Here is a 23,403-nt window from a genome sequence, read left to right as displayed (position 1 = left end):
GCTGTGGCCTGAATTTCGGTGACTCTGCGGTTCACGTTCTGTGTCTTGTTTACTTTTTTAAATTTTTGTTTGCACGATTTGTTCCTTTGGCGCACATTGCGTGCCTGACGGTCTTGGCTGCGTGGGACTCTGTTTCCGTGGATTCTCTTGTGTTTCTTTGCTTTCTGGCTGCCTGCAAGATGACGAACCTCCTGATTGTATATGGTGTTCATACTTTGAACTTTAGACCTCTGGATCAGCAGGAGCACCTCACAAAGTAACCCTTATGCAGGCTGGACCGAAACAGGGCCAACGTCCTGCGGGAGTGCTCGCTGGGATTCAGACTCGTAGGGACGGGTCGCAGGCCACGTGTACAGTTGCAGTTAAATATCGACGGGAAACAAAGCAGAGCAAACCTCAGTCTGATAAGAAATGCAAGATTATATTTATTTTGGTGTAAGCAACATTACTAGTAAAGCAAGTGAGCTCACGGGAGGGTGATAGAGACAGGGTTGAATGGCTGAATGATTCACTCGGTGAATGGTGTGCTGGGCGTGGCACCGTAATATTGATTTACTACCGAAATATTGAGGAGGAGGATATTCTGGGATACTCCTTACTAATCCACAAACCTCCCGTAAGATGGTGGCATGCTCGGGCGCGGCGGCTTCTACGGGGCCAGCCAAAGGTGTTACTGTCTTTTATTTATTTTTTTTCGATCGGAAGGCCCTGCTGGATATTCAGCACTTAAAAGCGTGCTGCGGGTCTGCCCCATCGGCGGAGAAGCTGGAGGAGTTGGACTTGGGGCAGATCGCGCTGCTCGCCGCGCCTAGAGAGGCAGCAACGTGGTCGGCGTGTGACCTGGCAGCGAGCGATTGTCTGCGTCTCTCTTCCTGCGATCGCAGAACCCCTGTTGGGCATTGTTAATGTGTAACGCTGCAAGTCTGGTCCACTGATTTATTGGCGGACTGCGGGGGGGCTGACTGCTGCAACATTCATGGACTCAGGAGACTGAAGGGTCCAAAGCAACTTCACATATTGGGTTCAGAGTTGATTTGGTGATGGGCTGTTGCTTCTGTGATTACCCCGTGGCGTACCACAGGAATCTACACTGGATCTCTCCTGTGAATGATTTGGATGTGGCTAGAAGTCTAGCAGATCACATGAAAATGTGAGCTTTGTTTTGCCGGTGTTAGTGCTAACGATGGTGCACTGATTAGTTGGCAAACTAGGCAGAGCAATTGTACCTGTGCTGATCTTTTAACCTACTCTGAGATCAATCTAACCCATCCCTCCTACATAACCCTCCATCATCTGTGTGCCCATCTAAGAGTTTGTTAAATGTCCCTGATGTATCTGCCTCTACCATCACGCCTGGCGGGGCATTCCACACACCAACCCACTCTTGTGTGTGTGAAACAAAGACCTGACCGCTATACCTTCCTCCAATCACCTTAAAATTATGCCTCTGGTATTGGCCATTTCTACCCTGGCCACCCTATCTATACCTCTTATCATCTTCCACTCTATCCACACCTCCTTCACTCCAAAGAGAAGAAGCCCCAACTCGCTCAACTTTTCCCCATAAGACATGCTCTCTGATGCAGGCAGCATCCTGGCAAGTCTCCTCTGCGTCCCCTCTAGATCTTCTCCATGCTTCCTATGACAAGGCTACCAAAGCTGGACACCAGAGTGGTCTGACCAGAGTTTTATAGAGCTGCACTTGAACTCTATCCCCCAATTTACTAGACCGTCTCTCCCCCCCCCCCCACCAATCCTCCGGGGGAGTCTAAAGCCCCCGAGGTTAAAAGTGAGAGCGAGCGATGCTAAAAAGGGACATAAAGAGCTAGTTTTTCACAGAATAGTGGGCATGTGAGTGGAGCTGAAAGAGAAATCTCTAGAGGTGGGTACAGTTACGTTGATAGGAAAGGCCCAGGCCCATTCTCCCACTGCTCACCCCACACACACACACTCTCTGGCACACTCTCGCTCTTTCGCCTCTCTCACACACTCACACTCTCTCTCTCCCCCATCTGGTTTCATTTACCGTTCACCCCTCTCCCCGAACCTGTTGCCACCTCCGTTATTTATCAGCGTCCAGCCCTTGTAGCTCTTTGTGTTCCTGCTGTCAGTCCCCACCTTCACACTCTCCCTACCTTGTTCCATCTCCCTCATGATGTTATTTCCTCGTTCCCCCCGTCGTCCTGCGCCTGCCACTCTCTCTGCTCCTCCTTTGCTTCTGTCCTGCTGTTAGTGCACCAGTCACCTTAGGCTCGTTTCTCCCCACTATTCCACTGTACACTGGCCCCCCAACAGTCCTGATGCAGGGTTTTGATCTGGTCCGTTTTCCTCCCACAGATCTGCTCCATTGAGCTTGTTCGTCGCTCCAGATTCCAGCAACAGCAGTCACTTGTAACGCTCTCCCTGATTAGTGTAACACTCAAACCCTTCCCCCTGTCGCCAGGGTATCTATAACCCAGGGCACTGTGCTCCCATCCCTCAACCACGTTCCTATGCTTACAGGAATAATATAATCCCTGCACTGATCGCTGGCCAGCTCACCCGAGTTCTCTGTTCAAACCAGAATATAATACCAATGGTAAGACGCTCGGCAGTGTGGAGGATCGGAGAGATCTTGGGCTCTGTGTCCATGGGACTCTCAAAGTGGCTACGCAGGTTGCCAGTGTTGTTAAGAAGGCACCTGGTGTGTTGGCCTTCATCAACCGTGGGACTGAGTTCAAGAGCCCTGAGGTAATGTTATATATAGGACCCTGGTCAGACCCCACTTGGAGTACTGTGTTCAGTTCTGGTCACCTCACTACAGGAAGGACGTGGATACTATAGAGAGAGTGCATAAGAGATTTACAAGGATGTTGCCTGAATTGGAGGGCGTAATTGCATAATTGCCTGAATTATGAGAATAGGTTGAGTGAACTCGGCCTTTTCTCCTTAGAGTGACGGAGGATGAGAGGTGACCTGACAGAGGTGTATAAGATGATGAGAGGCATTGATCGTGTGGATAGTCAGAGGCTTTTTCCCAGGGCTGAAATGGCTAACACGAGGGGGTATAGTTTTAAGCTGCTTGGAAATAGGTACAAGGGGATGTCAGGGGTAAGTTTTTCCCACAGGGAGTAGTGGGCGCGTGGAATGTACTGCCGGTGACGGTGGTGGAAGCGGATACAATAGGGTCTTTTAAGATCCTTGCCCTTCCTCTGGGTTTACTCCCCTCCCCCGTTTCCTTCTCCCTGGGCCTCCTGTCCTATGATCCTCTCATATCCCTTTTGCCAATCACCTGTTCAGCTCTTGGCTCCATCCCTCCCCCTCCCCCTCCCACTTTCAAATCTCTTACTAGCTCTTCCTTCAGTTAGTCCTGACGAAGGGTCTCGGCCTGAAACGTCGACCGTACCTCTTCCCAGAGATGCTGCCTGGCCTGCTGCGTTCACCAGCAACTTTGATGTGTGTTGCTTGAAATTCCAGCACCTGCAGATTTCCTCATGTTAGGGTCTTTTAAGAGCCTCTTAGGTGCATGGAGCTTAGAAAAATAAAGGGCTATGTGCTAGGGAAATTCTAGGCAGTTTCAAGAGTAGGTTACATGGTCGGTATAACATTGTGGGTCGAAGGGCTTGTAATGTGCTGTGAATTTCTATGTTGGAAAACAGACGCAGTTAAAACTCCCAGCCCTCGGGTGCTTCCCCACCGGTTTCTGCCTGTTTTTCCCACCGGACCTGCCTGTTTAGTTAGTTTGACGTAGAATTCTGACTCAACACCCGCTGCACTAGTGTTCTCTGTCCCACCCCTGCTGCCTCACTAGCTTAAAGCCTCCCAAAGAGCTCGAGCAAACCTCACTGCAAGGGTATGGATAAAATGGATGCACGGAGGCAGTTTTCAATGGTGCAAGAGCCTGGGACCAGAGGGCACGGCCTCAGAATAGAAGGACGTCCCTTTAGAGCAGAGCTGAGGAGGAATTTCTTTAGCCAGAGGGTGGAGAATCTGTGGAATTCATTGCCACAGACGGCTTTGGAGGCCAAGTCATTGAGTATATTTAAAGTGGAGGTTGACAGATTCTTGAATAGTTAAGGGCGTGAAAGGTTATGGGAGAAGGCAGGAGAATGGGGTTGAGAGGAAAAATAAATCAGCCATGATGGAATGGCAGAGGGGACTCATAGAAACGTAGAAAGCCTACAGCACAATACAGGCCCACAAAGCTGTGCCGAACATGTCCCTACCTTAGAACTACCTAGGCTTCCCCATAGCCCTGTATTTTACTAAGCTCCATGTATCCATCCAGGAGACTCTTAAAAGACCCTATCATTTCCACCTCCACCACCGTCGCCGGCAGCCCATTCCACGCACTCACCACTGACATCTCCTCTGTACCTACTTCCAAGCACCTTAAAAATATGCCCTCTCGTGCTAGCCATTTCAGCCCTGGGAAAAAGCCTCTGACTATCCACACAATCAATGCCTCTCATCATCTTATACACCTCTGTCAGGTCACCTCTTATCCTCCATCGCTCCAAGGAGAAAAGGCCGAGTTCACCCAATCTATTCTCATAAGGTATGTTCCCCAATCCAGGGCACGTCCTTGTAAATCTCCTCTGCACCCTTTCTATGGTTTCCACGTCCTTCCTGTAGTGAGGCGACCAGAACTGAGCACAGTACTCCAAGTGGGGTCTGACCAGGGTCCTATATAGCTGCAACATTACCTCTTGGCTCTTAAACTCAATCCCACGATTGATGAAGGCCAATGCACCGTATGCCTTCGTAACCACAGAGTCAACCTGCATAGCAGCTTTGAGTGTCCTATGGACTCGGACCCCAAGATCCCTCTGACCCTCTACACTGCCAAGAGTCTTACCATGAATACTATATTCTGTCATCATATTTGACTCGATAGCCTAATTCCGCTCTTGCGTCTTATAGTCTTGGTCCCCTCTTGGCTCGGGTCACCTTGCCATGGAAGAGATCCCAGTGATGTGAACATCTAATGTTGCCTGCTCTGTACCCACTCTTTGTCCATACGTTCCAGCCGTCCTGCCGTCCTGTTTCTGAACTCGCTAGTACATGGCAGAAGGGGTAGTCCAGCAATTACAATATACCACCACTTCTTGTTTACAACTTGTCTGCCGACCTGTAAATCTCCGTTGCAGGACCTCATCTCTCTCTTTGCCGATTATCATTGGTGCCAGCGTGGACCATGCCTTTTTATCGAGGGGCAAAATGCATTCTGAGCGTCGCACAAATCAGATCGATGATCTTTTCTTCAGTCTTGCTCAGTGAAGGTCGGGGCTGTGAATGAACGTTTGCATTTTCTGCTGCTTTCTTCTCCAGGTGTTGTCTGAAGCCTGTGGCCAAGAAATCACAGCAAAGCACATGCTACCGACAGTTCTCCAGATGGCAGGCGATCAGGTGGCAAATGTTCGCTTCAACGTGGCTAAATCACTGCAGAAAATAGGACCGGTTTTAGATGCCAGGTAAGCATTTGAGTTGGGGCTTCTAACCCGGCCTGCGGAGAATGTTTCGTCTCCGGTTTGGAATGGAAGTTGAGATCTCACTGTGGTGGTGTTTAGTGATGGAGTCGCACTGTCTTTTGTCCTCACAGGTCCATTCCGGCCAAGACCACCGTCTCTGCCAGTCCCATCGTCCCAGATTCCCAATCTGGGTACACGGACCCCTAGCTTAATGGGCCATGGCACCAAAATAGTTGTGAACCCTTGCTCTAAACCTTTCCTGCCCGCGTACCTGTCCTTTTAAAAGTTGTTAATGGGTCTGCCTCCACCAGTTCCTCTGGCAGCTCGTTCTATGGACTGTGTGGGGAAGAGGCATAAACTTAACCCTGTGGTGTTTGCCTCACTTTCCTGCTTGACCTGGATCCTTTGGTACCCTTAAACGATCTTCTCTGCCCAGAGATTAAGACCATAAGACACAGGAGCAGAAAGTAGGCCGTTCAGCCCATCGACACTACGCGGCCATTCTATCATGGCTGATTTATTATTCCCCTCAACCCCACTCGCCTGCCTTCTCCCTGTTTTTTTTAAAAGGAAGGACATCCTTGCCAGGAACATTTAGTGGCCTGTTTCTACCCTCTGAATTACTTGTTTAAGGTCTCTCTGCTGCCTTTGTATTCCAAGGGCCTCACTTTACTACCGCTTTCCCAAGCCATGTGTAATATTCCTTTCTGTAGGGTTGTAAGACTGACCTTGCGCACTGTCTCTCATTGCCCACACTACCCGAGGAACTCCACAGTCAGCTGGCCTTTTGAAAGGGTCCCACGTGTCAGAGGTGTTGCTTGCCCCTCGAGCAGCTGCTTCCCAGTTTACCTTCTCCTGTTCCTGCCTAACACTGTTACAATTAGCCCTTCTGCACCTCAGCACCTTCACCCAAGGATCAGTTTTAATCCGTGACTATCTTAAAACTGAGGGAATTACAATTAGCGGCTGAAAATTTGATCATCTGGCCCGGATCATTTCCTCGTAGGCTCTGTTACGTCGCCATGCCAACTTGGAGTGTCTGGTGTAACTCTCCGAGACGCAGTTATCAATTTTGACCCATTGAAGCCTCTGGCACTCAGGAAATTCCATTCAGTACTGGGGAAGTTGAAATCGGTGACCCTAGTTTTAAGTCTTTCCGTGTTTGGGGTTGGGGGGGGCGGGGTAATAAATCGGCTGTGATGGAATGGCGGAGTAGACTCGATGGGCTGAATGGCCTGATTGTGCTCCTGTGTGGCGTGGTCGTATCTGCCTGTGTATCTGTTCCCCAGCTCCCAGTGGCCTTTTGGGAGCCCGGCACAGTAATTAAACCATTTTGTTCGTGTGTCATGCAGTATATGTCGTCTGCATGGACTTCAGTGAGACAGGGTTCTGCATGGGAAGCTGGTCCTTATTGTTAAAACTTCTGGCAAGCTGGCAACGTGGGTTAAAAGTTGGCTGATGTTGGTGTTTCAAGCAAACCCGAGGTTCTGAAAGTAGTTGTACTGTATAGAAACATGCCCTGTTGTCCATTGCATCTGTACTGACAACCACTCCTTGCTAGAGTAAACCCACTCAGTCACACTAACTCCACATCCCTTGAACCCGCAGAACAGGCCCGTTGGCCCACAATGTTGTGCCAGACTATTTCTTCCTTTTCAGTCCCGACGAAGGGTCTGGGCCCGAAACGTGGACTGTTTATTCATTTCCATAGGCGTTGCCTGGCCTGCTGAGGTCTTCCAGCATCTTGTGTGTGTTGCTCTGGATTTCCAACAACTGCAGACTTTATAATTATAGCAGCGTCTAATTGAACCACGTCCTTTTGTCCGCACGTGGCCGATATCCTCCATTGTCCGCACATTCATCTGCCTAACGGTGTCTTACACACTTCAACGCGCACACACGCAAACTAGGCCGGCTGGTGGCGCAGTGAGATCAGGGCCGGACTCTGGAGCGAAGGTTCCCGAGTTCGAATCCAGGTCAGGCCACCCCCACCCCCAAGCACACTTCCCATCCGTGTCGGGTTGAGTGTCGAGCTGGCCACTCGACCTCGTAAAAAAAATACAAGGCTGGAGTCAGGAACGTTCATAACGTGACCCGGTTAATCCTGACACCACGTGCCGGACAGGAATGGCTGAATGTCTGGTACAACACGCTTAAAAAAAGCGGGCGGGCGCACACACACACACACACACACACACACACACACACACACACATACACACACACAGACACACATACACACACACAGACACACACACACACACACACACAAAATGCTGGAGGAACTCAGCAGGTCAGGCAGCGTCTGCGGAAATTAATAACCAGTCGACATTTCAGACCAAGACCCTTCTTCGGATCTCAAACACTTCTTTCATATCTGCATCCACTTCCACCAGACCCGTCGGTCAGTTCCAGGCTCTCTCAAACTCTCGGCACATCTTCGAGCTGTTCTCCTCTCACTCTGACATCTTAACTGTGAGCCGTCTGTCTTTGCCTCAGAATCCTGTAAACTTCTATCAGCTCGTCCCTCCCTCAGACTCCACCACTCTGGAGAAAGCAATCCCAACTTAGCAACCTCTCCCGGTAACATCCTGCAGTTACCTTCTCCACGCCTTTTAAAGGGCTGACCAGAGCTGAATTCAGTACTCCAAATGTGACCAACCGGAGATTTATCACAGGCAACGTCCTGGTAAATGTGTTCTGTACCTTCTCCACACCCTTTAAAGGGGAGACCAGAGCTGAATTCAGTAGCCCAAATGTGACCTAACCAGAGGTTTATCACAGGCAACATCCTGGTAAATGTCTTCTGTACCTTCTCCAAAGTCTCCACATCCTTTAAAGGTTGACCAGAGCTGAATTCAGTAGCCGAAATGTGACCAACCGGAGATTTATCACAGGCAACGTCCTGGTAAATGTGTTCTGTACCTTCTCCACACCCTTTAAAGGGGAGACCAGAGCTGAATTCAGTAGCCCAAATGTGACCTAACCAGAGGTTTATCACAGGCAACATCCTGGTAAATGTCTTCTGTACCTTCTCCAAAGTCTCCACATCCTTTAAAGGTTGACCAGAGCTGAATTCAGTAGCCGAAATGTGACCAACCGGAGATTTATCACAGGCAACGTCCTGGTAAATGTGTTCTGTACCTTCTCCACACCCTTTAAAGGGGAGACCAGAGCTGAATTCAGTACTCCAAATGTGACCTAACCAGAGGTTTATCACTGGCAACATCCTGGTAAATGTCTTCTGTACCTTCTCCAAAGTCTCCACATCCTTTAAAGGGGAGACCAGAGCTGAATTCAGTAGCCGAAATGTGACCAACCGGAGATTTATCACAGGCAACGTCCTGGTAAATGTGTTCTGTACCTTCTCCACACCCTTTAAAGGGGAGACCAGAGCTGAATTCAGTAGCCCAAATGTGACCTAACCAGAGGTTTATCACAGGCAACATCCTGGTAAATGTCTTCTGTACCTTCTCCAAAGTCTCCACATCCTTTAAAGGTTGACCAGAGCTGAATTCAGTAGCCGAAATGTGACCAACCAGAGATTTATCACAGGCAACCTCTTGGTAAATGTCTCCTTTACCTTCTCCAAGGCCTCCACACTCTTTAAAGGGCTGACCAGAGCTGAGTTCAGTAGCCCAATGTGACCAACCAGAGATTTATGAAGTGACTGTATGGATTTTTGTTCCTGCATGCACCACCACCACCTCCTTTAGCAGCTCATTCCAGATACCAACTCCTGCATGAAAAGTTTACTCCTCGGATCCTCTTTAATGCATCTTCCCTCTCTCCTTCAGCCATTTACAGACAAATCCTGGTTAGAAGTGAAAACTGCACAGTGAAGTTTCAGTCAACGCCACTACTGCCATCATCATCATGTGACGGGCGGTCGTGGCCTCTCCGCGGCCGCGATTGTTCGTGGCAAATTATCCTGCAGAACTGGCTTGTGCCATTGCTGCCTTCTGGGCAGTGAGTGTCTTTACAAGACGGGGTGACCCCAGCCATTATCAGTGCTGTTCAGGGATCGCCCGGCGTCAGTGGTCGCACAACCAGGACTTGTGATCTGCACCGGCTGGACGCATGACCGTCCGCCATCTGCTCCCACGGCATCGCGTGACCCTGAGCGGGGGCTTAAGCAGGTGTTGCACCCTGCCCGAGGGTGACCTGCAGGCCAGCGCAGGGAAGGAGCACCCTACATTTCCTTTGGTAGCGACGTATCTCCACCCCGCCAACCCGTCTGGTTAACGATGTTTGTGATTTGATTGGAATTTGTGTGGAAAGCAATAGCAGATGAATTGCATTAAAAGGAGGTTTATGCATTCAGTGCCCCCTCTCTTCAACGACATCCAAATGATTCTCCTTTTGCATCCACTAACCCAAATGCGCTCAGCTGCAGTTTCTGACCGTAGTCTGCTAGTTGAGCTCTAACCCGTATCTGGCCAGTAAACGATCAGTTGTGGTGGTGGGAGCCTGCGTGAGAGGCAGAAACAGGAGATTTTAATCTGGGTAATATCCAGTATGGTTTTGGATTTAAGTGAGAGCGCTGCTCTCTTGTTTTTAAGGTCACAGGTACTAAAAATTGCTTTTAAATCACAGCACTTTACAGAACGAGGTCAAACCAATATTGGAGAAATTGGGTCAGGACCAAGATATGGACGTAAAGTACTTTGCGCAGGAAGCCATGACTGGTAAGTTGCCGCTTTGGACCTAGCTCGGTACGAGCGTAAGCATTCTCCCTTCGAGCAGTTCCGGCCTGCATTGTGTCCCAGAGTTTGTGGCTGGGTCTCTGAAGATGAGCACAAGATGGGTGTCTGCTGGGTTCCTGCTGGAGGTAGAAAAGTCTCTTTAAACTAAAGGTGTGTGCCTCGTAATCTGCACGTATAACTTCTGAGGGTCGGGAAAAACAGGCAGTCCTCAGCAGGTTCAATAAAGGGGATAAAACACAAATTATGGGTTCAAAATTCTGAAAAGTACCACTGGGAAGCCAGCAAGAGGATTATTCGAAGAGCTGGAACAATGCTGTGATACTTGGAACTGTTTCCAGTTAGAGGGATTTGCTAATTGTTCAGAATTATAAACCTTGTTATAGAGCTGAGCGTGAAATTCCCAGTTCTGTCTCTTACTCACCCTCTTGTTTCTGTAGGCTGAATATTTTAAGAACCAATCCAGAGTCTCGAGTCGAATCCTTAGTTAAGAGTTCTTTGTTCATATTAGGTGATTTTTTTTAGGGTTTAAACGGTCAAGAATGGGTGTTAAAATCTAGCGCTACCATTCAGTAATTCTCCACCATTGTACGTACTTCCTGTTACCCCGCTGGAGTTTTGGGGTAGCAATGAAGACCCTCCATTTCTGGCAGTGTTCAGGGCCCCCTTCATCGTGTCGGTAGCTTCCTCTCGGTTTTCACTCCTGTCAGTCACGCAAGTCCCAGCTGGAGCTCAGGAACACCGTCGCACTCAGACAGGCAGAAGGGTTCTTCATTGTTGTTTCCGTAACTGGTTTTCCACCAGTCAGGGATGTTCGGCTCTGAGCTGAACCCATGGACCTGGAGGGCTCTTAGTCTGGCCTCTACCCTTTGACCTGTGTGACCTTACCAAGAGCCAAAGCATGAAGCCCTGGGTCCAGCCAACGTCGTTCTCCAGGTCACTGAGGCAGGCAAGCCTCCAGACCCTACGACAGGCTCCTGATCCTCTGGGAGCTCTCCGCCATTGTGGCCAGTGTTTGTCCCTCACCCCTCACTTGTCCAGCCATCTGGGGTAGCTGATGTCTTTATTCCCAGTGGTCCCCAGTCAGACGGGGGCTCGTCAGCCGTGGTTGGTAGCTCATCCAGGAGAAGGAAAACTCTGATCTCAAACCTCTGCTGCCTTGCAGGTACACCCACTCGTCAAGTCAAGTCAGGTCACTTTTTATTGTAATTTCAACCATAACTGCTGGTGCAGAACATAGCAAAAATGAGACAATGTTTTCCAGCACCATGGTGCTACATGAAACAATACAGAAACTACACTGAACTACGTAAAACAACATAAAAACTACACCAGACTACAGACCTATCCAGGACTGCATAAAGTGCACAAAACAGTGCAGGCATTACAATAAATAATAATAAATAACAAACAAGACAATAGGCACAGTAGAGGACAGTAGGTTGGTGTCAGTCTAGACTCTGGGTATTGAGGAATCTGATGACTCGGGGGAAGAAACTGTTACATAGTCTGGTCGTGAGAGCCCGAATACTTCGGTGCCTTTTTCCAGATGGCAGGAGGGAGAAGAGTTTGTATGAGGGGTGTGTGGGGTCCTTCATAATGCTGTTTGCTTTACGGATGCATCGTGTGGTGTAAATGTCTGTAATGGCAGGAAGAGAGACCATGATGATCTTCTCAGCTGACCTCACTATCCACTGCAAGGTCTTGCGATCCGAGATGGTGCAATTCCCGAACCAGGCAGTGATGCAGCCGCTCAGGATGCTCTCAATACAACCTCTGTAGAACGTGGTGAGGATGGGGGTGGGGGGAGATGGACTTTTCTCAGCCTTCGCAGAAAGTAGAGACGCTGCTGGGTTTTCTTGGCTATGGAGCTGGTGTTGAGGGACCAGGTGAGATTCTCCACCGGGTGAACACCAAGAAATTTGGTGCTCTTAACGATCTCTACGGAGGAGTCGTCGATGTTCAGCGGAGAGCGGTCGCTCCGCGTCCTCCTGAAGTCAACAACCATCTCTTTTGTTTACCTTCGGAGACAGACTGTTGGCTCTGCACCAGTCCATTAGCCGTGAGGGGAAATCTGGAGCTGGGGTCCCTGAGGCAGTCCAGCATCGAGTTTAGTGCTGACTGGCAGCTCCTGCGACGCCGCTGGTGCCAAACTGTATCGGGTCTCTTTGGGTTCATCAGCTGCGTGGAGAGCGGGAGCCTGTTACACGGGGTAACAGCTCGCTCTCCGTATCGTACTGCCCGGGCTTGCGTATCTAGACAGCTAGGCCACAACATCCATGGTCGACCTCCGACCAACAGAGGCTTCAGTCACTCCTGACGTGTACATTTATTACAATTAAATTAATTCCTTTGGTGTGTAGCGTTATTGATGTAAAAATATCACTGAAGAAATGCGAGTGTGTGGTCTCCTATTTTTACGAGTAATTTTGAGGTGTTGTGTCTTAAGTGAAGCAGAAAATGGTTCACCGTTTCTGCTGAATTAATTGTTGGGTGAGAAACAGGCTGCATTGTTGAGTGGTTTAAGTCCAAGGGCGTGGACGTTAAAATTTTGGCTGAAAGCGACAAGGATGGTGTGAGGAGAGTGGGAGTGGTGAAAGCAGAATCTACCGTGGGACAGCAACGGTATTTTGAAGGGTTACGAGGCTAGAGCAAGACTTTTGTGATTGCCTCCTGCTCGATGGCCTCCTGCTGTCCCCCGTGTCTCTGTATCAGGCTTGTGGATAATGTTTCCATTCTATTCAGTATTCAGTGTGTCAGTACAGAGAAGTGCAGTTAAGATGTTTCCTGCTTTAAAATCAAGTGGTTAGCAGAACCTGGTAGGTCTTAAACTGACTGAGGCCTCCGTCAGTCAGTGTCGACCATGGATGTTGTGTCCTAGCTGTCTAGATACGCGAGGCCGGGCAGTATGATATGGAGAGCAGGCTGTTGCCCCCTGTAGCAGGGTTCCCCTCACCACACACCCAAAGGAACGGCAGAGACCGATACAGTTTGGCACCAGCAGCGTCGCAGGAGTTGCCAGTCAGCGTCGGACTGCCTCAGGGACTCCAGCTCCGGATTTTTCCCTCGGGGTTCACTCCCGAAGCCTTCCCCGTGAGCGGGTACAGCCGCAAGGCAGCAGAGGTTTGAGATCAGAGTTCTCCTTCTAGATGAGCTAACGAGTTCCATCTGCCCCAATAGGCCTTAAAGCAACAAGAATTAAGAGTTGGTAATGATATAAACTCACTTGCAATATTTTAGAAATGACAAACTCCATCGCTAGAATTCCCACAAGTTGTTGTCATAGCTTACAGATAGAAGCACGTTCTGATTATCTTCAGGAACGTTCACATTTTGTCTCCTTTTAATATCTAATCTGCACGTTTTCCTTCTTATCTAGTGCTTGCCTTATCGTAGGAAGGAGTGAAGAAACGGCTCTCCAGACTTGCAATGAGATCTGCCGCTGACACCTTTGAAAACCTTCTTCCACACTCTCTCTTAAAAGAATTACCCCTGGAAAATGTAAATGTCTCGTAGGTAGTGTCACTGGATTGTAGCTGCCTTGGAGATCCTAGTTCCGCAGTCCTTCTGCTGTCTAAATTTAGCTTGAGTGATCATAGATGTCCGCTCCGCCTATTTATTTTCATTGACTGTAGTGTACCCAGTGGCAATGTGTATCCGACGTGAGGTTATTAGCTTTGCTGCCCTGTCGACAGTCACTTGTATCCAGCATGCCTCCTCCTCCTCCCTTCCCGAAGCACCTTCGCTTGTATTCCTGGCATCCAGTGGCAAGTGCTCGAATTAAAACTGATGTTGTCTGATCTGAAAACGTTCTCGGACGGGCGGGGGGGGGGGGGTGGCAGGGGAGGGGTCCACGTCGGACGGGTCCTGACCCTGATGTTGGAGAGAGTTCCGCATTTAATGGGGCCTGGTGTCGGGGGGTGTGGGGTCCACATTGGATGCTGCTTGACGTAGGGGTGGGGCCTCACGTGGGGCAGGATGTCTGCACTGCGTTTCCTCCAGGTTGCTGAATGACGTGCTATAGGTTTTGACCTACCTTAATTTCCCTTTTAATCATTTTTAGCGTTAAAAGGAAGAGTGCCCGTTAGGCAGTTATTGAAATGACTTTAAGGGCCGACCTCATTATTTCCGTGACTTAAACAGCAGTGCCAGTGGATGCTGTGATTACCTGATGGTTTGCTTAGGCAGTCATTGCTTCTGTACCTGTTAGTTAAAGTAGATTTTTCAATAGCTGAGCTTCTCCTCCCGACCAGAATTACAAAATATTGTATCATTCCAGTGGTCTAGTCACTTTTGGGATGTCATTTCAATATTGCGAATCATGTAATTTAATGTCTGATAGCTTTCTGGATGATTTTAGACATTGTGTTAGGTGGGTTTAACCTGTTACCAGTGGATGTCTTTCTCCCAATTTGTACATTACATCGTGGTTTTGACTGATCTCCCTAATAAAGTGGATTAAGGTAAACGCTGTCTCGTGTTGCACACCAGAGAGGTGCAAGATTTACCTCCTTGCGTAAAAAGCATGTCATGTGCTTCGTTTCCTTGTAACTTTCCTTCTGTTAAATTTCTCTTTGGGGGGGGGGCTTTTTGTGCTTTTCACTGGATTTTAGACTAAAGTCTTGCACAGAAATCAGCGTTTGTCACTGAAGTGAAATTAGCAAATTTAGCCGACGTGGAGAGGCAGGTGTTATACAGTGGGGAACAGGCCTTTCAGCCCATCATATTCATGTCCGATCTAGTCCCGTTGGCCTCTGTTTGGCCCATTTGTGATAAATCTTTCCCTCCAAATGTCTTTTAAAACTTGTAATTGTACCCACCACTACTGCTTCCCCTTTTACTCCCCATAAGCATCACACTGCTCCTGTAGCGTAGTGGCCAGATCTGCACGCGATGCTCCACGTTATGTACAACTGCCACGTAATCTCGCCAATTCTTGTACTCAGTGGCTCAGCCAAACACCGTAGATGTGTGAAACATTTCGGTAGGTCTAGGGAAGGCCATCTCCGCGTGAAATTGAGGCGCGAGCCCAGCCCAAAACCCCCGGTTTGTGGGGATGCTCTGTAATTTGTTACCCTGTCACGAATGAGTGCTACGAAATAACAGTACGCTGCATACAATCAAGATATTTGGCTTTATAGTTCTTAATTTGACTAAAGTGTTAGTAAAGAAAGAACAAAGAAAAGGGCCTGTTTTAATGGAACAGTCTAACGTGCACAGGTTGGAGCTCACGGTTTCCCCGTCGCCAGTACACTATCGATCACCCCGGGCTTTGTCAAATCACGGCCCCACTCCGGGTCGAATCCTACGACCTCTTCTCTCTTCATCTCTTCCTAACAAAAGTTAGTGTCCCTCACCAGAGAAACCTCCCCTTAATCACAAGACCATAAAATGGAGGAGCAGAAGTAGGCCAATTGGCCCATCGAGTCTGCTCCGCCATCCAATTCTTCCAGTCATCCCCATTCCCCTTGCCTGCTCCCCATACCCTTTAGTGCCCTGGCTAATCACGAACCTATCTATCTGTGCCTTAAATACACCCAATGATTTGGCCTCCATATCTCTGTTCTAAGTGGTTGTCCTTCAATCTTGAAGTCGTGCCCTCTTGTCCTAGACTCCTGGACCATGGGAAATAACTTTATCATATCTAATCTGTTCAGGCCTTTTAACATTTGAAATGTTTCTATGAGATCCCCCTCCCCTCATTCTCCTGGACTCCAGGGAATACAGCCCAAGAGCTGCCAGACGTTCCTCGTACAGTAACCCTTTCATTCCTGGAATCATCCTCGTGAATCTTCTCTGAATCCTCTCCAATGTTCAAAATAAGGAGCCCAAAACTGCACACAATACTCCAAGTGTGGTCACACGAGTGCCTTGTGTAGCCCCCTGGTAGGCCTCAGGCTCAGCTCAGCTCGCTTTCGTCCAGGGGGAGCAGCCTTTGGCCCCGCCAAACTGGGTAATTGAGTTTGTGTGGATGCTGTGTGATGTACCCCACCCCGCCCAAATAACAAGCAGTACCCCATATGCGATTAAATGATTACACTTTATAGATCTTATTGGAACTAGGTAATTAATAGAGATAAAATATAAAAGGAAAGTAAAAGGGGCCAAACTTATCAAAGTTCAACCACTTCATGCATAACAGTTAGAGCTCAATTAACGAAGTCTTCTTTCCACCATTTGATTCCCTCCAACCCCCTCGACCCGCCGCCTGGGACCAGCCACTCCACACGAGTCTGTCTTCGTCTCCTCTCCTCGCCGAAGACCCTGGGCCTTGGACTCCCGCTCGGGGTCCGTCCCGCCGCCCAGCTTACAACATCACGTCTCCTCTCCCTGTCCCCAACGCACCTTCTCCCCCAAAGCCCGCGAAAAACAATAGCTTACAGACACACAAGAAAGAATAACATCTATCCCAATTGGTTCGTTCTCTCTCTTATCAATAATATAACCCAAACAAGCAGAGAGAGAGAACTCCTTACATCGCAGTTATTACAGAAAAGCCATTTTTATTATAACATAACAAAGAAGCCATTTTGTTAGCCTTGGCAGTAACATTAAAGAAGAAACCCCTTACACTTATAAAGCCCCAACATCACATCCCTGCTCTTATATTCTATACCTCCAGAAGTTAATACCAACATCGCATTTGTCGCCTTCACAACTGACTCAACCTGGAAGTCAAACTTTAGGGTATCCTGCACAAGGACTCCCAAGTCCCTTTGCATCTCTGCATTTGCAATTCTCTTCCCATCTAAATAATAGTCTGCCCATTTATTTCTTCCACCCAAGTGCATGACCATACACTTCCCAACATTGTATTTCATTTGCCACTTCTTTGCCCATTCCCCTAAACTATCTGTCTCTCTGCAGGCTCTCTATTTCCTCCACCTATCTTGGTATCATCGGCAAATTTAGCCACAAATCCATTAAGCCCATAGTCCAAATTATTGACATACATCGTAAAAAGCAGTGGTCCCAACACCGACCCCTGTGGAACCCCACTGGTAACCGGCAGCCAAAATAGGATCCCTTTATTCCCACTCTGTTTTATGCTGACCAGCCAATGCTAGTAACGTCCCTGTAATACCGTAGGCTCTTATTTTGCTAAGCAGCCTCATGTGGGCACCTTGTCAAAGGCTTTCTGATAATCCAAATTCACCATGTCTACCACATCTCCATTGTCTACCCTGCTTGTAATTCCCTGAAAAATTTGCAGTAGATTTGTCAGGCAGGATTTTCCTTTCAGGAAACCACACCGGCTCTGGCCTATCTTGTCATGTGCCTCCAGGTACTCCATAATCTCATCCCTAACAATCGATTCCAACAATTTCCCAACCACTGATGTCAGGCTAACAGGTCTGTAGTTTCCTTTCTGCTGTCTCCCACCCTTCTTAAATAGCGGAGTAACATTTGCAATTTTCCAGTCATCTGGTACAGTGCCAGAATCTATCGATTCTTGAAAGATCATCGTTAATGCCTCCGCAATCTCTCCAGCTACTTCCTCCAGAACCCGGGGTGCATTCCATCAGGTCCAGGAGATTTATCCACCCTCAGACCATTAAGCTTCCTGAGCACCTTCTCAGTCGTAATTTTCACTGCACATACTTCACCTCCCTGACACTCTTGAGTATCCGGTATATTGCAGATGTCTTTCACTTTGAAGACTGGTGCAAAATACGTATTCAGTTCTTCTGCCATCTCTGTGTCTCTCATTACAGTATCTCCAGTGTCATTTTCTATTGGTCCTATAGCTACCCTCAACTCTCTTTTGCCCCTAAAAATGCTTTTAGTATCTTCTTTGATGTTAGTCGCCAGCTTCCTTTCATAATTCATCTTTTCCTTCCTAATGAGCTTCTTAGTTTCCTTCTGCAAGTTTTTAAAAGCTTCCCAATCTTCTTACTAGCTTTGGCTTCCTTGTATGCCCTCTCTTTCGCTTTCACTTTGGCTCTGACCACTTGTCAGTCACGGTAGTGTTGTTCCATTTGAAAATTTCTTCTCATTTGGGTTATATCTATCTTGCACTTCCCTCATTTTTCGCAGAAACTCCAGTCATTGCTGCTCTGCAGTCCTTTTCCAGTCAGCTTTGGCCAGTTTCCCTCTCATGCCATTGTAATTTCCTTTATTACACTGAGATACTGACACATTGGATTTTAGTTTCTCCTTCTCGAATTTCAAAGTGAACTCGATCATATTGTGATCACTGTTACCTAAGGGTTCCTTAACCTTAAGCTCTCTTATCATCTCCGGATCATTGCACAACACCCAAGAGGTAATGTTGCAGCTATATAGGTCCCTGGTCAGACCCCGCTTGGAGTACTGTGCTCAGTTCTGCTCACTACAGGAAGGATGTGGAAGCCATAGAAAGGGTGCAGAGGAGATTTACAAGGATGTTGCCTGGATTGGGGAGCATGCCTTGTGAGAATAGATTGAGTGAACTCGGCCTTTTCTCCTTGGAGCGACGGAGGATGAGAGGTGACCTGATAGAGGTGTATAAGATGATGAGAGGCATTGATTGTGTGGATAGTCAGAGGCTTTTTCCCAGGGCTGAAATGGTTGCCACAAGAGGACACAGTTTTAAGGTGCTGGGGAGTAGGTACAGAGGAGATGTCAGCGGTAAGTTTTTTACTCAGAGAGTGGTGAGTGCGTGGAATGGGCTACCGGCGACGGTGGTGGAGGTGGATACGATAGGGTCTTTTAAGAGACTTTTGAATAGGTACATGGAGCTTAGTAAGATAGAGGGCTATAGGTAAGCCTCGTAATTTCTAAGGTAAGCCCTTCTGTATTGTGCTCTAGGCTTTCTATGTTTCTAACACCCAATCCAGCACAGCCGACCCCCTAGCGGGCTCAACAACAATTGGATGGGACACAATTCTCTTTTATCTTCAGCGGTAACCCAATCATAAGCGGAAAACAAGCAGATTGCACAGAATGGCACAAAATGAAATAACATACAGCATATAACAGTAAAAAATACGAACCAAGGCATTACAGTGCTATACACCTTCCCCACCAACCTGTTGACTTGTTGCCACTTTCACAGACTGTAGTTCTACCCCCCAGTGGAGGATTTTGGCCGTAAGCATCAACTGTTCATTTTCCTCCACGGACACTGCCCGTCCGCAGAGGTCCCTCAGATTTCCAGCATCTGTAGTTCTGGGGCCCCTACTGTTTGTGATTTTTTTTTAATATATATGACTTGGATGAGGAAGTGGAAGGGTGGGTGAGTAAGTTTGCAGGTGACGCGAAGGTTGGTGATACGGGTAGTGTAGCGGGGGTGCTACAACGGGACATCGAAAGGACGCAGAGCTGGGCTGAGAAGTGGCTGATGGAGTTCAACCTGGAGAAAGCGTGACTTGATCCTCTTTGGAAAGTGTCACGCCCTGGTTAAGATTTTTTTACTGCTATGCTGCAGGTATTGCATTTCAGCAGTTCCTGCTGCTTTCAGCTTGTTTGGGTTTGAGCTGAGATGGGAGACTCTGTTTTCCAGCTTAGGAACGTGGTGTCGGCCGGTCAGGACGGTGAAAATTGGGGGAAGGTTCCAGAGAACGCGGGGCGGAGAGGATCTTGTTTGGCGGGAGCTGGGAGAAGACAGGAGGGAAGGTGGTGGACGGTCGCACAGGGTGCTTTGTGCAGGTGAATGGCTTCGAGGAGGAAGGACCAGTACTCCCGCAGGAAAGCCCATTTGCTTGAGATGAATTTCGAGCAACCTTCGGAAGGTGGTGTCTTATTAATTGTATGAGGCGTGCGATCTGTTATGCCTTGCCGGGGGCAGTAAGTCACGCAGCATTCACACAAACCGGGGTTTGGGTGGGCGAGACGTCCCACCCTCACGGATTTGGGGCCAAGGCCACTTAACACCCTCGACGCACCAAGCCTGAGAAAGGTGGGCTTCCCGCCGCGGAGCCCAGTGGCCGTTAGCGAGGGGCTATCGATCCGCACTTCCAGTAAAAGGGGATTTCAAAAAGTTTGGGCTTGAAGGCGGAATACAGGGTTAATGGCAGGAGTACAGAGCTACAGAGGGATCTTGGGGTCCGTAGACCCCTCAAAAGTTACCAGACAAGTTGATAAGAGTGGTTAAGAAAGCTGGTCTTCAATAACCCGGGGGCTGAATTCCGGAGACGCGGGGTAACTTTGTTAGCTCTCTAAAACCCTGGTTAGACCGCACTTGGAGTACCATGGTCGGTTCTGGTTTCCTCGTTGCTGGAAGGATGTGGGACATTTCAAGGTTGCAGAGGAGATTTGCCAAGTTTGCTGCCCGGACTAGAGAGTGTGCTTTACAAGGGCTGTTCCCTTTGGAGCGACGGAGGATGAGCGGTGAGGTGGTAGAGGGGTATAAGCGGGCAGACAGCAAGGCGTTTCCCCAGGGGGTGGAAGTGGCCAGTGCCGGGGTCATGACTTCTGGAGGATGGGACGAAAGTACAGAGGTAGGGTTTTACAGAGTGGTGGGTGGATGGAAGGGGCAGATACATCAGGGACGCTTAAGATGATCTTTGACACATTGATGAATGAACAATGGAGGGCTGTATGGGAGGGAAAGACCAGATAGATCTCACAGCGGGTTAAAAGGTCAGCACCGCCTCGCGGGCCGAAGGGCCTCTACTGTGCTGTGTTCTATGTGGTCATTTTTGTGTACTTCGGTTACAAAGTCTCTCTCCACAAAAACATTCAACGGGATCCTCCCACTAAGTGCCTACGACCTGCCCCGGTCTGACGCCTGTCGGAAAGTTAAAATCCGTCGGCCGCTTTCTCTAGATTCTTTGACAACCTTCGCTGTCTCCTGCACCACCGGACTTACTGATCTCCCTACCTGCATTCCCATCCCAATCATTAACACGTATAATTAGCGGGGGCTACTGAGGTGACTTTAAACTAGAATGGTTGGGGGGTGGGAATCAAATTAAAGCGACTAGGTGTGAGGAGGTTAGTTCACAACAGAGGGATGGGAACCAGTGCAGAGAGACAGAGGAGTGTAAAGTGAGCGTAGAAGCAAAAAGTACAAAGGGGAAAAGTAAAAGTGGCAGGCCGACAAATCCAGGGCAAGCATTAAAAAGGGCTAAGAGAGTTGTAAAAGAGCGCCTGAAGGCTTTATGTGTCAATGCAAGGAGCATTCGTAATAAGGTGGATGAATTGAAAGTGCAGATTGTTATTAATGATTATGATATAGTTGGGATCACAGAGACATGGCTCCAGGGTGACCAGGGATGGGAGCTCAACGTTCAGGGATATTCAATATTCAGGAGGGATAGACACGAAGGAAGGGGAGGTGGGGTAGCGTTGCTGGTTAAAAAAGAGATTAACGCAATAGAAAGGAAGGACATAAGCCGGGAAGATGTGGAATCGATATGGGTAGAGCTGCGTAACACTAAGGGGCAGAAGACGCTGCTGGGAGTTGTGTACAGGCCACCTAACAGTAGTAGTGAGGTCGGAGATGGTATTAAACAGGAAATTAGAAATGTGTGCAATAAAGGAACAGCAGTTATAATGGGTGACTTCAATCTACATGTAGACTGGGTGAACCAAATTGGTAAAGGTGCTGAGGAAGAGGATTTCTTGGAATGTATGCGGGATGGTTTTTTGAACCAACATGTCGAGGAACCGACTAGAGAGCAGGCTATTCTGGACTGGGTTTTGAGCAATGAGGAAGGGTTAATTAGCGATCTTGTCGTGAGAGGCCCCTTGGGTAAGAGTGACCATAATATGGTGGAATTCTTCATTAACATGGAGAGTGACGTAGTTAATTCAGAAACAAAGGTTCTGAACTTAAAGAGGGGTAACTTTGAAGGTATGAGACATGAATTAGCTAAGATAGACTGGCAAATGACACTTCAAGGATTGACGGTGGATATGCAATGGCAGGCATTTAAAGGTTGCATGGATGAACTACAACAATTGTTCATCCCAGTTTGGCAAAAGAATAAATCAAGGAAGGTAGTGCACCCGTGGCTGACAAGAGAAATTAGGGATAGTATCAATTCCAAAGAAGTAGCATACAAATTAGCCAGAGAAAGTGGCTCACCTGAGGACTGGGAGAAATTCAGAGTTCAGCAGAGGAGGACAAAGGGCTTAATTAGGAAGGGGAAAAAAGATTATGAGAGAAAACTGGCAGAGAACATAAAAACGGACTGTAAAAGCTTTTATAGATATGTAAAAAGGAAAAGACTGATAAAGACAAATGTAGGTCCCCTGCAAACAGAAACAGGTGAATTGATTATGGGGAGCAAGGACATGGCAGACCAATTGAATAATTACTTTGGTTCTGTCTTCACTAAGGAGGACATAAATAATCTTCCAGAAATAGTAAGGGACAGAGGGTCCAGTGAGATGGAGGAACTGAGCGAAATACATGTTAGTAGGGAAGTGGTGTTAGGTAAATTGAAGGGATTGAAGGCAGATAAATCCCCAGGGCCAGATGGTCTGCATCCCAGAGTGCTTAAGGAAGTGGCCCAAGAAATAGTGGATGCATTAGTGATAATTTTTCAAAACTCGTTAGATTCTGGACTAGTTCCTGAGGATTGGAGGGTGGCTAATGTAACCCCACTTTTTAAAAAAGGAGGGAGAGAGAAACCGGGGAATTATAGGCCGGTTAGCCTAACGTCGGTGGTGGGGAAACTGCTGGAGTCAGTTATCAAGGATGTGATAACAGCACATTTGGAAAGCGGTGAAATGATCGGACAAAGTCAGCATGGATTTGTGAAAGGAAAATCATGTCTGACGAATCTCATAGAATTTTTTGAGGATGTAACTAGTAGAGTGGATAGGGGAGAACCAGTGGATGTGGTATATTTGGATTTTCAAAAGGCTTTTGACAAGGTCCCACACAGGAGATTAGTGTGCAAACTTAAAGCACATGGTATTGGGGGTAAGGTATTGGTGTGGGTGGAGAATTGGTTAGCAGACAGGAAGCAAAGAGTGGGAATAAACGGGACCTTTTCAGAATGGCAGGCGGTGACTAGTGGGGTACCGCAAGGCTCAGTGCTGGGACCCCAGTTGTTTACAATATATATTAATGACTTGGATGAGGGAATTAAATGCAGCATCTCCAAGTTTGCGGATGACACGAAGCTGGGTGGCAGTGTTAGCAGTGAGGAGGATGCTAAGAGGATGCAGGGTGACTTGGATAGGTTGGGTGAGTGGGCAAACTCATGGCAGATGCAATTTAATGTGGATAAATGTGAAGTTATCCACTTTGGTGGCAAAAATAGGAAAACAGATTATTATCTGAATGGTGGCCGATTAGGAAGAGGGGAGGTGCA

The 23,403-nt window shown here is 48.2% G+C and overlaps 1 protein-coding gene across 1 annotated transcript in view; it reads left to right on the top strand.

Annotated features, from left to right (window-relative positions):
* The window catches only part of ppp2r1ba (protein phosphatase 2, regulatory subunit A, beta a), a 90,699-nt gene extending 76,723 nt beyond the window's left edge, over positions 1-13,976 (top strand). The window contains exons 13-15 of the mRNA XM_063038161.1: positions 5,311-5,453; positions 10,047-10,138; positions 13,533-13,976. Of these exons, the coding sequence (XP_062894231.1) occupies positions 5,311-5,453; positions 10,047-10,138; positions 13,533-13,549 (252 nt within the window). The 3' untranslated portion in view covers positions 13,550-13,976. The remainder of the gene's footprint in view (positions 1-5,310; positions 5,454-10,046; positions 10,139-13,532) is intronic.
* The last annotated feature ends 9,427 nt before the right edge of the window (positions 13,977-23,403 follow it).

This window comes from Mobula hypostoma, chromosome X2 (assembly GCF_963921235.1).
Source record: "Mobula hypostoma chromosome X2, sMobHyp1.1, whole genome shotgun sequence".
Taxonomy (NCBI): domain Eukaryota; kingdom Metazoa; phylum Chordata; class Chondrichthyes; order Myliobatiformes; family Myliobatidae; genus Mobula; species Mobula hypostoma.
The sequence above is the reverse complement of the archived record's forward strand: the minus strand, read 5'-3'. Positions and strand labels throughout refer to the sequence as shown.